We start from the raw sequence: 14,257 nt of genomic DNA on the forward strand, positions 1-14,257 counted from the left end.
ATCAGTCAGGGTGCCCTGCACACCCAAACAGAATACCTTGACTACTTTCAAAGGTGTGCGTAGGGCTTAGGGAAGCCAAGAAAAGTGATTCATTACCTCTGTCCATCCATTAATAGTAGAGGATGGAGGGAACAAAGCTACCATCCTAGGCCTAAAGAAGTAAAAGGAGGAGCAGTTATCCAAAGAAATAGTGTCTCCATTTCCCAAATCTAATTGGAAGCCACAGCAATCCATAGCATCAGCTTCTGCAGAGTGGATCTGGAGTGAAAACCAAAAAAAAAAAAAAAAAAAGGAATGAAAACAGAAAACACAGGAGAGGATGAAATGAAAAGTCAATAAAATCAGTAGTGGTGAGTTTCCTAGCAAGCCAAGCTCGTTGGTAGCTCTGGGTCTTGACTCAAGAAAAGAAGGAAGCTAGCATTTATTGAGTACTATTCCAGTTACTATTGCTGTATAACATAGCAACCTAAATTTAGTGTACTAAAACAACCATTTTACTATGGCTTCTTACCTATAAAATTGAACTGGTAAAGAACCTACCTACCAATGCAGGAGATCTAAGAGGCTCAGGTTCAGCCCCTGGATTGGGAAGATCCCCCTGGAGAAGGGCATGGCAGCCCACTCCAGTATTCTTGCCTAGAGAATCCCATGGACAGAGGAGCCTGGGGGACTACAGTCCATGTGGTCACAAAGAGTCAGACACAATTGAAGTGACTTAACATGCATGCACGTAGGTAGGATTCTGTAGGTCAGAAATTTAGACAGGATACAGTGGGGATGGCATGCCTTAGCTCCACAGTGTTTGACACCTCAGCTAGGAAGACCCAGGTGGCAAAGAATGATTCAAATGCCTAGGAGCTGGAGTCATCTGGAGGCTTCTTAACTCATATGATTGGCACTTGGGCTGGATAACTCATTGGGTACTGTCAACTGGAGTAGCTATACCTGGTCTCTCCAAGGGTGGGGGCTTCCTACTCCATGGCAGGTGGAGGGTCTTGAGAGTGACAGATTCTAAAGAATTGGAGGGAAGCCACATGGTCTTTTATGACCTCACCTCTGAACTCACATAACTTCATTTCTGCATTCAGTCCAAAGTCAGGGTAACTAGAGAAGAACATGCCAAAAGACAGATTATTGTTGTAGCCATCTTTGGAAAATACACTTTGTCACCAAGGCAATAAGAACTAGCAATGTGGAGGCATTCTGATGGCAGTTGAAACAAACTTTTCCAAGTTAATGGTAAAATTTCTTTAACCAGAATTCACTTATTAGCCAGTTTTCCATGATTAAACTTTATCATCTCTTCATGGGTTATAGATTATAAAAGTAGAAGACACTCCCAGAAATAAACTAGCTCAGCATCACACTCTTAAATGGTCTGAATGTCATTATTCTCATTTGTTGCTGTTAAACTGGTGATGAGTAGAAGGAAAAGTAGAGACTAGAACCTAGGACTCTTGGATTTTATTTGTCTTATTTATTTAAGTAGAATTTGATAAGGGATGGAATTATAGATTACATTTTACAAAATGAACAGAGAAGTACCTGAGTAGAGTCAGAAGCACCTGGCCAGGTATTGTGTTCCTATAACCTGGGAGAAATCAGTCTATTGAGTCGGGGCCCCTCATTGGAAGGTTTGGGCTTAGCTTTGTATCTATGAAGTAAGAACTCAAGAGCTAGAATAGTAGAAGATTAGTGGTCTGTGGTGTTGGAGAAGACTCTTGAGAGCCCCTTGGACTGCAAGATCAAACCAGTCAATCCTGAAGGAAATCAATCCTGAATATTCTTTGGAAGGACTGATGCTGAAGTTGAAGCTCCAATACTTTGGCCACCTGATGCAAAGAGCTGGCTTTTTAGAAAAGACCCTGATGCTGGGAAAGATTGAAGGCAGGAGAAGGGGATTACAGAGGATGAGATGGTTGGATGGCATCACCAACTTAATAGACATGAGTTTGAGCAAACTCCCAGAGATGGTGATGGACAGGGAAGCCCAGCATACTGCAGTCCATGGGGTCACAAAGAGTCAGACATGACTGAGCAACTGAACAGCAACAACAATGACCATTAATTCCAACAGAGAAACTCTGACACATTGTTTATTTTCCCCCATGCACCCGTCAGTATCTGCCTGGCCCATTCATCCACTCATCAGGCTGCTGGTCTAGCAGACTGACTCATGAAATGTTATTAACTTTCTGGCGGGGACTGTTTGTAATGTCTCTGCCCTCCTACTACTTCTGGAGTATGAAGCACTGACTTATCTTTGCTATTAATGCACAGAAACAAGCCTTCTATGGGGGGATATTTCCAACCTATGAGAGTCATCTGACAGTTGCCTTTTATGTTTTGACATCAAGAATTTGCCAAACTATCCAAAGTTTTACTGAAACTTCTAAGATCTAAGCGTTTTCCTTTTTTTCTCTTCTATAATGGCAGATTCCATGTCAGTTTTTCTGGATTCAGTCATTGCAATCTCCACTCCACTCATATTATATAAGACTTCTCTACAGGTGTGTGTGTCTTTCCAGACAATGACTCAGTCATTATGCCATGAAAGTTTCTTTTATAGTGTTGCTTCAAGCTGTTGGTAGTACTTTGTTTATATGACAAAAAAAAAAAAAAAAAAAAAGCACATAGTCTATCATTTGAGAAAGCCTGAGTGGCTGAAAGGTTACCTGTCTTTTTAAATAGAACTGCTGCTGCTGGTGCTAAGTCACTTCAGTCGTGTCTGACTGTGCGACCCCATAGATGGCAGCCCACCAGGTTCCTCTGTCCCTGCAGTTCTCCAGGCAAGAATACTGGAGTGGGTTGCCATTTCCTTCTCCAATGCATGCATGCATGCATGCTAAGTTGCTTCAGTCATGTCCAACTCTATGCAACCCTAGGGACAGCATCCCACCAGGCTCCTCTGTACACAGGATTCTCTAGGCAAGAACACTGGAGCGGGTTGCCATTTCCTTCTCCTTAAATAGAACTAAACAGTGTTGATTTCACAATAAAATTAGGAGCTAAATAATAAAAGAGGAACTAAAGAGCCTCTTGATAAAAGTGAAAGAGGAGAGTGAAAAAGCTGGCTTAAAACTCAACATTCAGAAAGCTAGGATCCAGTCCTATCACTTCAAGACAAATAGATGGGGAAACAACGGAAACAGTGACAGACTTTATTTTCTTGGGCTCCAAAATCACTGCAGATGGTGACTGCAGCCATGAAGTTAAAAGATGCTTGCTCCTTGGAAAAAAAGCTATGACAAACCTGCTGCTGCTGCTGCTAAGTCACTTCAGTCGTGTCCGACTCTGTGTGACCCCATAGACGGCAGCCCATCAGGCTCCCCCGTCCCTGGGATTCTCCAGGCAAGAACACTGGAGTGGGTTGCCATTTCCTTCTCCAATGCATGAAAGGGAAAAGTGAAAGTGAAGTCGCTCAGTTGTGTCCGACTCTTCGCAACCCCATGGACTGCAGCCTACCAGGCTCCTCCGTCCATGGAATTTTCCAGGCAAGAGTACTGGAGTGGGGTGCCATCCCCTTCTCTGATGACAAACCTAGACAGTGTATTAAAAAGCAGAGACATCACTTTGCCGACAAAAGTCCATCTAGTCAAAGCTGTGGTTTCTCTGGTAGTCATGTATAGATGTGAGACTTAGACCATAAAAAAAGCTAAGTGCTGAAAAATTGATGCTTTTTTAACTGTGGTGTTGGAGAAGACTCTTAAGAGTCCCTTGCACTACAAGGAGATTAAACCAGTCAATCCTAAAGGAAATCAGTCCTGAATATTCATTGGAAGAACTGATGCTGAAGCTGAAACTCCAATCCTTTGGCCACCTGATGCAAAGAGCCAACTCATTGGAAAAGACCCTGATGCTGGGAAAGATTGAAGGCAGGAGAAGGGAGCAACAGAGGTTGAGATGATTGGATGGCATCACTGACTTGACAGACATGAGTTTGAGCAAGTTCCAGGAGTTGGTGATGGACAGGGAAGCCTGGAGTGCTGCAGACCATGGTGTTGGCGAAGAGTTGGACATGACTGAGCGAATGAACTAAACTGAGTGAACAATAAAATACTGTTGATTCATTTTAAAGTCTTCACTTACTGTTTTGCATTTCCCTCTGACATTTTTTAATTTGTTGTTGTTCAGTTGCTCAATCATATCTGACTCTTTGTGACCCCATGGATTGCAGAACACCAGGCTTCCTGCCCTTCACTGTCTCCTGAAGTTTGCTCCAACTCATGTCGATTGAGTCAGTGATGCCATCCAACCGTCTCATCCGAGATACAATCTTTGGCATCTGAATATGCAAGCTAGCCCCAGATATTGGCATGAGTCCATGTAAGGGCATGTGAGGCATGCCCTTACATGGTAGGGGAGCTCCCCATTTTGGGTCCTGCCAGCATTGTGGATATGGGCAATCCCTTCATGTCATTGGCACTAAAGCAAGGAGGTGACTAGCTTATTGGTGCACATGTGGCCCTTCAAATTCTGGGCTTCACCAGTGAGCCCACTCGAGGCCCAGATGCCCTGAGAGCTCAGGGTGCCCGTCTCTGTGCTGGTCAATTGCTCTCTTTCCTGGGGCCTCCATCTTCAGTCTTCCCACCCAGCCTTTCCTATTTCACATGGAATCATTGGTCCTCTCAGGACAGATGATGACACTGTTCCTACTTGCCTTTCACCTCTCAATCCGTGATGTCTGGCCACTCCTCCTCGTTCTCTTGCCAATGATGTCCTAGCTAGTAAAGCCAGTGGCCCTTTCTTTTCCCTTCTTAACCTGTATGACTTCACTGTGCCCTGTTTTCTCATCTGTTAGGTAGCAATAGTAATAGTGTTGACCTTATTGGGTTGTGAGATTTTATTTATTATACATCATAGTAGATAATAGGTGCTATGTTATACATACACACACTTACACTTATATATGTATATATTTGTCTGGGACATACATAGGTAGTCACACACACACATAAACACATCACATCAGATCAGATCAGATCAGTCGCTCAGTTGTGTCCGACTCTTTGCGACCCCATGAATCACAGCATGCCAGGCCTCCCTGTCCATCACCAACTCCCGGAGTTCACTCAGACTCACATCCATCGAGTCAGTGATGCCATCCAGCCATCTCATCCTCCGTGGTCCCCTTCTCCTCCTGCCCCCAATCCCTCCCAGCATCAGAGTCTTTTCCAATGAGTCAACTCTTCGCATGAGGTGGCCAAAGTACTGGAGTTTCAGCTTTAGCATCATTCCTTCCAAAGAAATCCCAGGGCTGATCTCCTTCAGAATGGACTGGTTGGATCTCCTTGCAGTCCAAGGGATGGACTCTCAAGAGTCTTCTCCAACACCACAGTTTAAAAGCATCAATTCTTCGGTGCTCAGCCTTCTTCACAGTCCAACTCTCACATCCATACATGACCACAGGAAAAACCATAGCCTTGACTAGACGAACCTTTGTTGGCAAAGTAATGTCTCTGCTTTTGAATATGCTATCTAGGTTGGTCATAACTTTCCTTCCAAGGAGTAAGAGTCTTCATACAAGTCTGAACAGTGCCCTGGGCAAGGCAAGCACTACATGGATTAATTATTACTCAGTTAGTTAGTGTTAGTCGCTCAGTTCAGTTCAGTCTCTTAGTCACGTCTGACTCTTTGTGACCCCATGAGCTGCAGCAGGCCAGGCTTCCCTGTCCATCACCAACTCCCGGAACTTTTGGAGCCCAAAATATAAAGTCTCTCACTGTTTCCATTGTTTCCCCATCTATTTACCATGAAGTGATAGAACCAGATGCCATGATCTTTTGCTTTTTGAGTGTTGAGTTTTAAGCCAGCTTTTTCACTCTCTTCTTTCACTTTCCTCAAGAGGCTCTTCAGTTCCTCTTCACTTTCTGCCATAAGGGTGGTGTCATCTGCATATCTGAGATTATTGATATTTCTCCCAGCAATCTTGATTCTAGCTTGTGCTTCATCCAGCCCAGCATTTTGTATGATGTACTCTGCATATAAATTAAATAAGCAAAGTGACAATATACAGCCTTGACATACTCCTTTCCCAATTTGGAACCAGTCCATATTTGGAACAACAGACTGCTTCCAAATTGGAAAAGGAGTCACTCATTCACTTGCAACTCTTTGTGCTCCCAGGGACCATAACCCGCCAGGCTCCTATGTCCAAGGAATTCTCCAGGCAAGAATACTGCAGTGGGTAGCGATTCCCTTCTCCAGGGATTGAACCCAACTATCATTCTATATCCAAAGTCAAATCCAGCCCCCACGTGGGCTGTTCACCTGTAGACCCAACCATTTCTATGTGCTTCTCTTTCTTACTTACTAACCTGGTGTCAAAGGCAACAGTATTTTCCATCCCTGCTGTCAGAACCCTCTACTTTAAAAAACATAACCTCTTAACTTCACAACATTATTTTGAATTTTATTTCTGTCTTTCAGAGTTTACAAGCCCCAACTAATATAAAGCTCCCATTCCTCTCTTCTTTTATTAAACTAAATAAGTCGGACTGTGTTGCAACACCTGGTGATGGAATCTGTTTTCAGTATTTAAATCTCACTTTGTGTTTTATTTGGCATATGTATGTTAGCCTTGTCTCCACAGCTAGAGTGGAATTTGTATACTAGATTACATATTAATTTGCCTATATCATCTGTGGTCCTTACTTAGGAAGATATTTTTCACCCATTGCGTTCAGCAGCATGAGCAGATTTAAAGAGGTCTCCATTCCTACTTTAAAAACCAAATATTCTGGACTTCCCTGGTGGTCCACTGGTTGAGACTTCACCTTCCAATGCGGGAGATGTGGATTTGATCCCTGGTTGGAGAACTAAGATTCCACATGCTTCATGGCTAAAAGGCCAAACCATAGAACAGAAGTACTAATGTAACAAATTCAATAAAGACTTTAAAAAAATGGTCTACATAAAAAAAAAATCTTTAAGAAAATAAAAATAAAGACCAAATACTTTATGGACAACTTTCTTATCAGTTATAGGCATGATCAGGGGCCTCATCTGACACTAAGAATGTGGGCTCGGGTTTAATACGTGTGAACCTTTCTGTTAAACCCCCAGGTATCCGCCGCCAGACTGCCCATTGCATGAAGAAGGGCCGTGGGATAGTGAAAGCTACGTTCTGTGATCCAGAAACACAACCCAATGGGAGACAGAAGAAGTGTCATGAAAAGGATTGTCCACCCAGGTAACTGTTAGTAACAGCTCAAGCTCTATGTGTCTGCCTACCATGGTGTCTGATTTCATAGTAATCAAGGGCTCAGTGATGGGGGAGGGCTGGGTGGCTTCATTATTAGAATAAATACAGGCAAGCTGTCACACATTTCAGTGGCTATGCTGTTAGAACCTGTGACAAGGTGTGAGTGGGGAACGTTTTCTCCCCAGAGAACAGTATTTCTTACAAAGCTCCTGTGATCTATGCTTAATTATTTGGTAAGACGTAAGTCCCAAAGCACTGTTGAACAGAATGGTGTATCAGATCAGATCAGTCGCTCAGTCGTGTCCGACTCTTTGCGACCCCATGAATCGCAGCACGCCAGGCCTCCCTGTCCATCACCAACTCCCAGAGTTCACCCAGACTCATGTCCATCGAGTCAATGATGCCTTCCAGCCATCTCATCCTCTGTCATCCCCTTCTCCTCTTGCCCCCAATCCCTCCCAGCATCAGAGTCTTTTCCAATGAGTCAACTCTTCGCATGAGGTGGCCAAAGTACTGGAGTTTCAGCTTTAGCATCATTCCTTCCAAAGAAATCCCAGGGCTGATCTCCTTCAGAATGGACTGGTTGGATCTCCTTGCAGTCCAAGGGACTCTTAAGAGTCTTCTCCAACACCACAGTTCAAAAGCATCAATTCTTCGGCACTCAGCCTTCTTCACAGTCCAACTCTCACATCCATACATGACCACTGGAAAAACCATAGCCTTGACTAGACGAACCTTTGTTGGCAAAGTAATGTCTCTGCTTTTGAATATGCTATCTAGGTTGGTCATAACTTTCCTTCCAAGGAATAAGTGTCTTTTAATTGAATGGCTGCAGTCACCATCTGCAGTGATTTTGGAGCCCAGAAAAATAAAGTCTGACACTGTTTCCCCATCTATTTCCCATGAAGTGATGGGACCGGATGCCATGATCTTCGTTTTCTGAATGTTGAGCTTTAAGCCAACTTTTTCACTCTCCACTTTCACTTTCATCAAGAGGCTTTTTTGTTCCTCTTCACTTTCTGCCTTAAAGGTGGTGTCATCTGCATATCTGAGGTTCTTGATATTTCTCCCAGCAATCTTGATTCCAGCTTGTGTTTCTTCCAGCCCAGCGTTTCTCATGATGTACTCTGCATATAAGTTAAATAAACAGGGTGACAATATACAGCCTTGACGAACTCCTTTTCCTATTTGGAACCAGTCTGTTGTTCCATGTCCAGTTCTAACTGTTGCTTCCTGACCTGCATACAAATTTCTCAAGAGGCAGATCAGGTGGTCTGGTATTCCCATCTCTTTCAGAATTTTCCACAGTTTACTGTGATCCACACAGTCAAAGGCTTTGGCATAGTCAATAAAGCAGAAATAGATGCCTTTCTGGAACTCTCTTGCTTTTACCATGAACCAGCGGATGTTGGCAATTTGATCTCTGGTTCCTCTGCCTTTTCTAAAACCAGCTTGAACATCAGGAAGTTCACGGTTCACATATTGCTGAAGCCTGGCTTGGAGAATTTTGAGCATTACTTTACTAGCGTGTGAGATGAGTGCAATTGTGCAGTAGTTTGAGCATTCTTTGGCATTGCCTTTCTTTGGGATTGGAATGAAAACTGACCTTTTCCAGTCCTGAGGCCAATGCTGAGTTTTCCAGATTTGCTGGCATATTGAGTGCAGCACTTTCACAGCATCATCCTCAGGATTTGGAATAGCTCAACTGGAATTCCATCACCTCCACTAGCTTTGTTCGTAGTGATGCTTTCAAGGCCCACTTGACTTCACATTCCAGGATGTCTGGCTCTAGGTCAGTGATCACACCGTGATTATCTGGGTCGTGAAGATCTTTTTTGTACAGTTCTTCTGTGTATTCTTGCCATCTCTTATTAATATCTTCTGCTTCTGTTAGGTCCATACCATTTCTGTCCTTTATCGAGCTCATCTTTGCATGAAATGTTCCTTTGGTATCTCTGATTTTCTTGAAGAGATCCCTAGTCTTTCCCATTCTGTTGTTTTCCTCTATTTCTTTGCATTGATCGCTGAGGAAGGTTTTCTTATCTCTTCTTGCTATTCTTTGGAACTCTGCATTCAGATGTTTATATCTTTCCTTTTCTCCTTTGCTTTTCGCTTCTCTTATTTTCACAGCTATTTGTAAGGCCTCCCCAGACAGCCATTTTGCTTTTTTGCATTTCTTTTCCATGGGGATGGTCTTGATCCCTGTCTCCTGTACAATGTCAGGAACCTCATTCCATAGTTCATCAGGCACTCTATCTATCAGATCTAGTCCCTTAAATCTATTTCTCACTTCCACTCTATAATAAGAAGGAATTTGATTTAGGTCATACCTGAATGGCCTAGTGGTTTTCCCTACTTTCTTCAATTTAAGTCTGAATTTGGCAATAAGGAGTTCATGGTCTGAGCCACAGTCAGCTCCTAGTCTTGTTTTTGCTGACTGTATAGAGCTTCTCCATCTTTGGCTGCAAAGAATATAATCAATCTGATTTCGGTGTTGACCGTCTGGTGATGTGTAGATCATCCCAAAATTCTTTAGCTAATTGGTTTGGCTTTTCCAAGAGCACTTTACCAACCAGTACAATAGTAGCCTTTAGAGATCACACTGACACTTTTGGATCACTGCCTTGAAAAGTGGACTTATAGACCAGGCTTGTTCAACCTCAGCAGTGTTGACATTTGGGGCTGGATAATTCTTTGTTGTTGGGGGCTGTCACATGTTTAGCAGCATCCCTGGCCTTGTGTCCATTTAGAGGTTTGTAGCATTTCATCTTCCCCATCCAGGTTGTGACAACCATAAATTGTCTCCAAACTTTGCCAAATGTCTTCTGGGGGCAGAATCACCCTTGGTTGAGAACTGCTGTTAATAGAGGTATTCATCTGCTCCGAATCATATGGATTCAAGTTTCTAGAAGGCAACTTGGATGTTATTATGAGGGGCGTTTGTTAGAGAGAGAAAGAAGGGTAGGGAGAAGAAGAAAAAGAAAAAAGAAGGGAGGGAAAGAAAGAAAGAATTAATTGTGGGGAGTGTTTTCATTCCCTCATTTCCATAAACAGAGATGTATTTCATTTGCAGATCCCGTCAGGCATTCATTCCAGTCCCAAGAAGACACATTAAGAAGAGTTTAGTTTAACAGGAGGGGACTGGTTGGCATAATAAATCTACCAAGTGACAGGCAGAATTCTAAAGAAGAGCTGAAAGAATGGGATAAATGCCGATTAACTAGGTCAAAAAGAAGCATCTAGACAGCTCAGCCAAGGCAGACAGTGTCAGTTTCTTCTGGTCTCAGGCAGGGAGGTCCCAGAGGCCAGGGTGTTCTCTTCTCAGAGTCAGGTTGATTCTCTGTCCAGTTCTGGGGTTTCTTTCTAGGTGGAAAGTGGGCTGTGAGGTTCAGAGCTGGACCCCATCTCCATCGAGAGAGGACAGAGGTACCACTGTCCCCTCCCGTCGCTGTGGCTCTAACCTGATGTCTTTATTGAGTTTGTTACAATGTTGCTGTTGTTAGGTTTTGGGTTTTTGGCCACAAGGCATGTGGGATCTTAGTTACACAAGCAGGGTTCGAACCCACACCCTCTGCACTGGAAGGTGAAGTCTTAACCACTGGACCACCAGGGAAGTCCCTCCCATAACTCTTTCACTGGGAGGAACTAAGGACTTGAGGGGAGGATCAGGCCCCACTAGGTTTCATATGTAATCATTGCAGTTTCTATAGATCCTTCTCAGGGAAGAATGAGCCTGGAAAGAAGAATCTTTCTTATCACTTGCCTTATCTCATCAATAGCCTGTCCCTTTGTGGAGTTTACGTGCTTCCATCATATTTATCTCCATCAAAGTCAATGACTCTCACCAGCTACTTCCTTTTGCCCTCACCAGCTGCCAACCACCACACACACCCTGGGATGCTTGCCTCACTTTTCAATGCCACCCTTTCTGGTGAGTGGCTACCTTCTTAAAACCACAGCTGTTTAGTTCCTGAGTCTAACTTTGGCCCTAGGGTTCAGGGACCTTTTTATTATTTTATTTAGTCTACCTGGGCCTTCCTTAATATTACCAGCAAATCTTTGTTAAACATTCATTATTTCCCATGAGAGGTACGATGGCAAGGATAACCATGTTACAGTTACATGTACTGAGCACTGTGATTTTGTGATATAATAAAAGCTATGTCTCTGGTACGTGGCTCCAGACAGAGCTCCTAAAACTCAAGGCTGACTAGCTGTAAGGCTGCAGTGGGTCGACATACAGCAGACTCTTCAAAGACAGGCATGCACCTCTCCCTTCACTTGATCTGTGTCTAAGGCAAAGCAAGCCCTGTGCTAGGTTGGTGGGCACCAAAAGATGCTGATGCAGGTGCTCACCTGCTGAGACCAAGAGAGAGATGGGGATATTAGCTGTGTCCATAAAAGCAGCATAGTCAGAGAAGACAGTGGATTTGGTAGCCACTCTCTGTTTGAGAAGAGTCATCAGTCCGTATCTGACATTTTCTTATTCACCTATAACTAAGTCTTGGCCTCACTATTTTCAGAATTCAGTTCCCATAAGGGTGGTTATCTTTGTCTATCTCTGTACTCTAACCACCAGAATTTTCTAGTTGAAAGTCATCCTATAAGATACACCAGTGCTAGAAGGAGATGGATACTGGGGCCTGAGTCCAGAGGCTAATGGATGGGAAATGAGCTGAGGCTGGAGCCTGGTAGACAGAGAGGCGGAGCCTTGACAGAGGAATTCCAAATGATACAGGCTGAGCTCTGGGGACTGGAAGTTGGCCCTAAAGGGAGTCATGTAGTAGCTATAAACTAGCCTCCACGATATCCACTTCCTGGTCCCTGGAACCTGCAAGCGTTACCTTATTTGGAGAAAGGGCCTTTGAAGATATAATTAACTTGAAGGGTCTTGAAATGGGCAAGTTATGCTGAATTATTGATTTGGACCCTAAATTCCATCATAGCATCCTTATAGAAGCAGAGGGAAACTTCACACACCACACACACACACACACACACACACACGAGAAACAATATGAAGGTGGAACAGAAAGATTTGAAGACACTGGAATGATGGGCCACAAGCCAGGGAGTGCTGGCAGCCACCACAGACTTGAAGATGAAAGGAATGGATCTTCCCTAGAGCCTCCAAAGAGTGCAGGCCAGCCAACACCTTTACTTCATCCCAGCAATGCTGACTTGTCTATCTGGCCTCCAGAGATATAAGAAACTAGATTTCTTTTGTTTTTGCCACCAAGTTTGTGGTGACTTGTTTTACAGCAGCCCTAGGAAAGTAACACAAGCAGTGTACTAATTAATGCCAGCATAATGTTAAAGCGGGAGCTTCCCGGGTTGCTCAGTGGTAAAGAATCAGCCTGACAATGCAGGAGATGCAGGAGATGCAGATTCGATCCCCATTCGGGAAGATCCCCTGGAGGAGGACATGACAATCCATCCCAGTATTCTTGGCTGGAGAATTCCGTGGACAGAGGAGCCTGGTCTGCTGCAGTCTATGGGTCACAAAGAGTCGGACACAACTGAGCACACACGTGCACACACAACGTAAAAGCAAGGGAGAGGAGAGGCAATCTCTTCACCAAGTCATAGAAGCACCAAAGCTTGGAAAATAAGTAACTCGAGCTTTCTCAGGATTTTTTGGAATAGCACAAATATGTCACTTCCTAAGGAAGCTTACAGCCAGGAGAGCTATATGAGACATGTACAGCAGCAAGACAAAGCTCTTGTCAGGGCTGGGACCACAGTCAAGCATCTGGATTCCTTGCCCTGGGACCTGATCACTGTCCATGGCCCCTGTCCTCTTTGGAGCTCTGTGGTTAATTGACATCGCTTTAGCTTGCATTTCTAAGAGCAGCATTGTTAGAACAAGGTAAATGATGTGCATGCTAAGTAGCTTCAGTCATGTCTGACTCTTTGCAACCCTGTGGACTGTAGTCCGCCAGGCTCCTCTGTCCATGGGCTTCTCCAGGCAAAAAATACTGGAGTGGGTTGCCATGCCCTCCTCTAGGGGATCTTCCTGACCCAGGAATCAAACCCAAATCTCTTACATCTAGTGTCCTGCACTGGCAGGCAGATTCTTTTTACCACTAGCGCCGCCTGGAAAGCTCCAAGGTAAATGATATTTTGGGCTTTCCTCTGGAATGCTTCCTAAGCTGAGTACACTGATGCAAAAAGATTCAGTACAAAATTTTTAAGTGGACCGATTCCACAGCCTCCTGTCACAAAATCAGTAGTGAACCTCTGGTATCACCATCTAGAATGGAAGTGTTGATGGCCACAAATAGGTAATAGGCTACAGGGCAGTCACAGTGCTGTCCCATTCAGTACAAATGTGACATCCAGTGCTCAGGTTTTCTTGGGGAGCTGATGATCATTTTTGTAGCTGCTGCTTCTGCCACTGTACATCATTGCACTTCAAGGGGGGAAAACAATACATCTTATGCCCAATTTCTGCTGTTGTGTTGGAAACATAATTTCCTCCAATTCCATCCAAACAATTTGAAGGTCATACTTAAAGAAGAACAAAGCATATGCAATTTGACAACTCTTTTTAAATTGTTATCATTTAGTAGCATTTTTTTTTGTTTTAATTTCCCTCTGATATCCATTTCCCAAGGTCTGAGTTTCTTGAATTTCTGTACATGATTAATGCCTGGGCTCCAGCTTGTGGTCCTTAAAGATCCTAAAAGTAGCAGATCAAGCCTGAATTTACCCAGTTCAGACCTCAAGCTAAAGCACAGCCTTTGGAGAGGGATATTAAAGATCCCAGTAGCATTTTTTTAACTTGAAAGTAGAATGTCTGCCTTTGGTTTTGTTTTTATACCCAAGGTCACACACACATACTTAGATGCATACATACATTTATGTTTAAAATTTATGATACCTGTATTGGGATGGGTTCAGTTCAGTTCAGTTGCTCAGTCATGTCCAACTCTTTGCAACCCCATGAATTGCAGCACACCAGGCCTCCCTGTCCATCACCAACTCCTGGAGTTCACTCAAACTCACGTCCATTGAGTTGGTGATGCCATCCAGCCATCTCATCCTCTGTCG

General features: G+C 43.8%; 1 protein-coding gene across 6 annotated transcripts in view; it reads left to right on the plus strand.

The window, feature by feature from the left end:
* ADAMTS12 (ADAM metallopeptidase with thrombospondin type 1 motif 12) overlaps positions 1 to 14,257 on the plus strand; it is a 384,678-nt gene that overhangs the window by 292,087 nt on the left and 78,334 nt on the right. For all 6 annotated transcript variants that reach the window (XM_055554960.1, XM_055554962.1, XM_055554961.1 and 3 more), the window contains one exon: positions 7,066 to 7,192. In XM_055554960.1, the coding sequence (XP_055410935.1) occupies positions 7,066 to 7,192 (127 nt within the window). The remainder of the gene's footprint in view (positions 1 to 7,065; positions 7,193 to 14,257) is intronic.

Source organism: Bubalus kerabau, chromosome 18 (assembly GCF_029407905.1).
Source record: "Bubalus kerabau isolate K-KA32 ecotype Philippines breed swamp buffalo chromosome 18, PCC_UOA_SB_1v2, whole genome shotgun sequence".
NCBI lineage: Eukaryota > Metazoa > Chordata > Mammalia > Artiodactyla > Bovidae > Bubalus > Bubalus kerabau.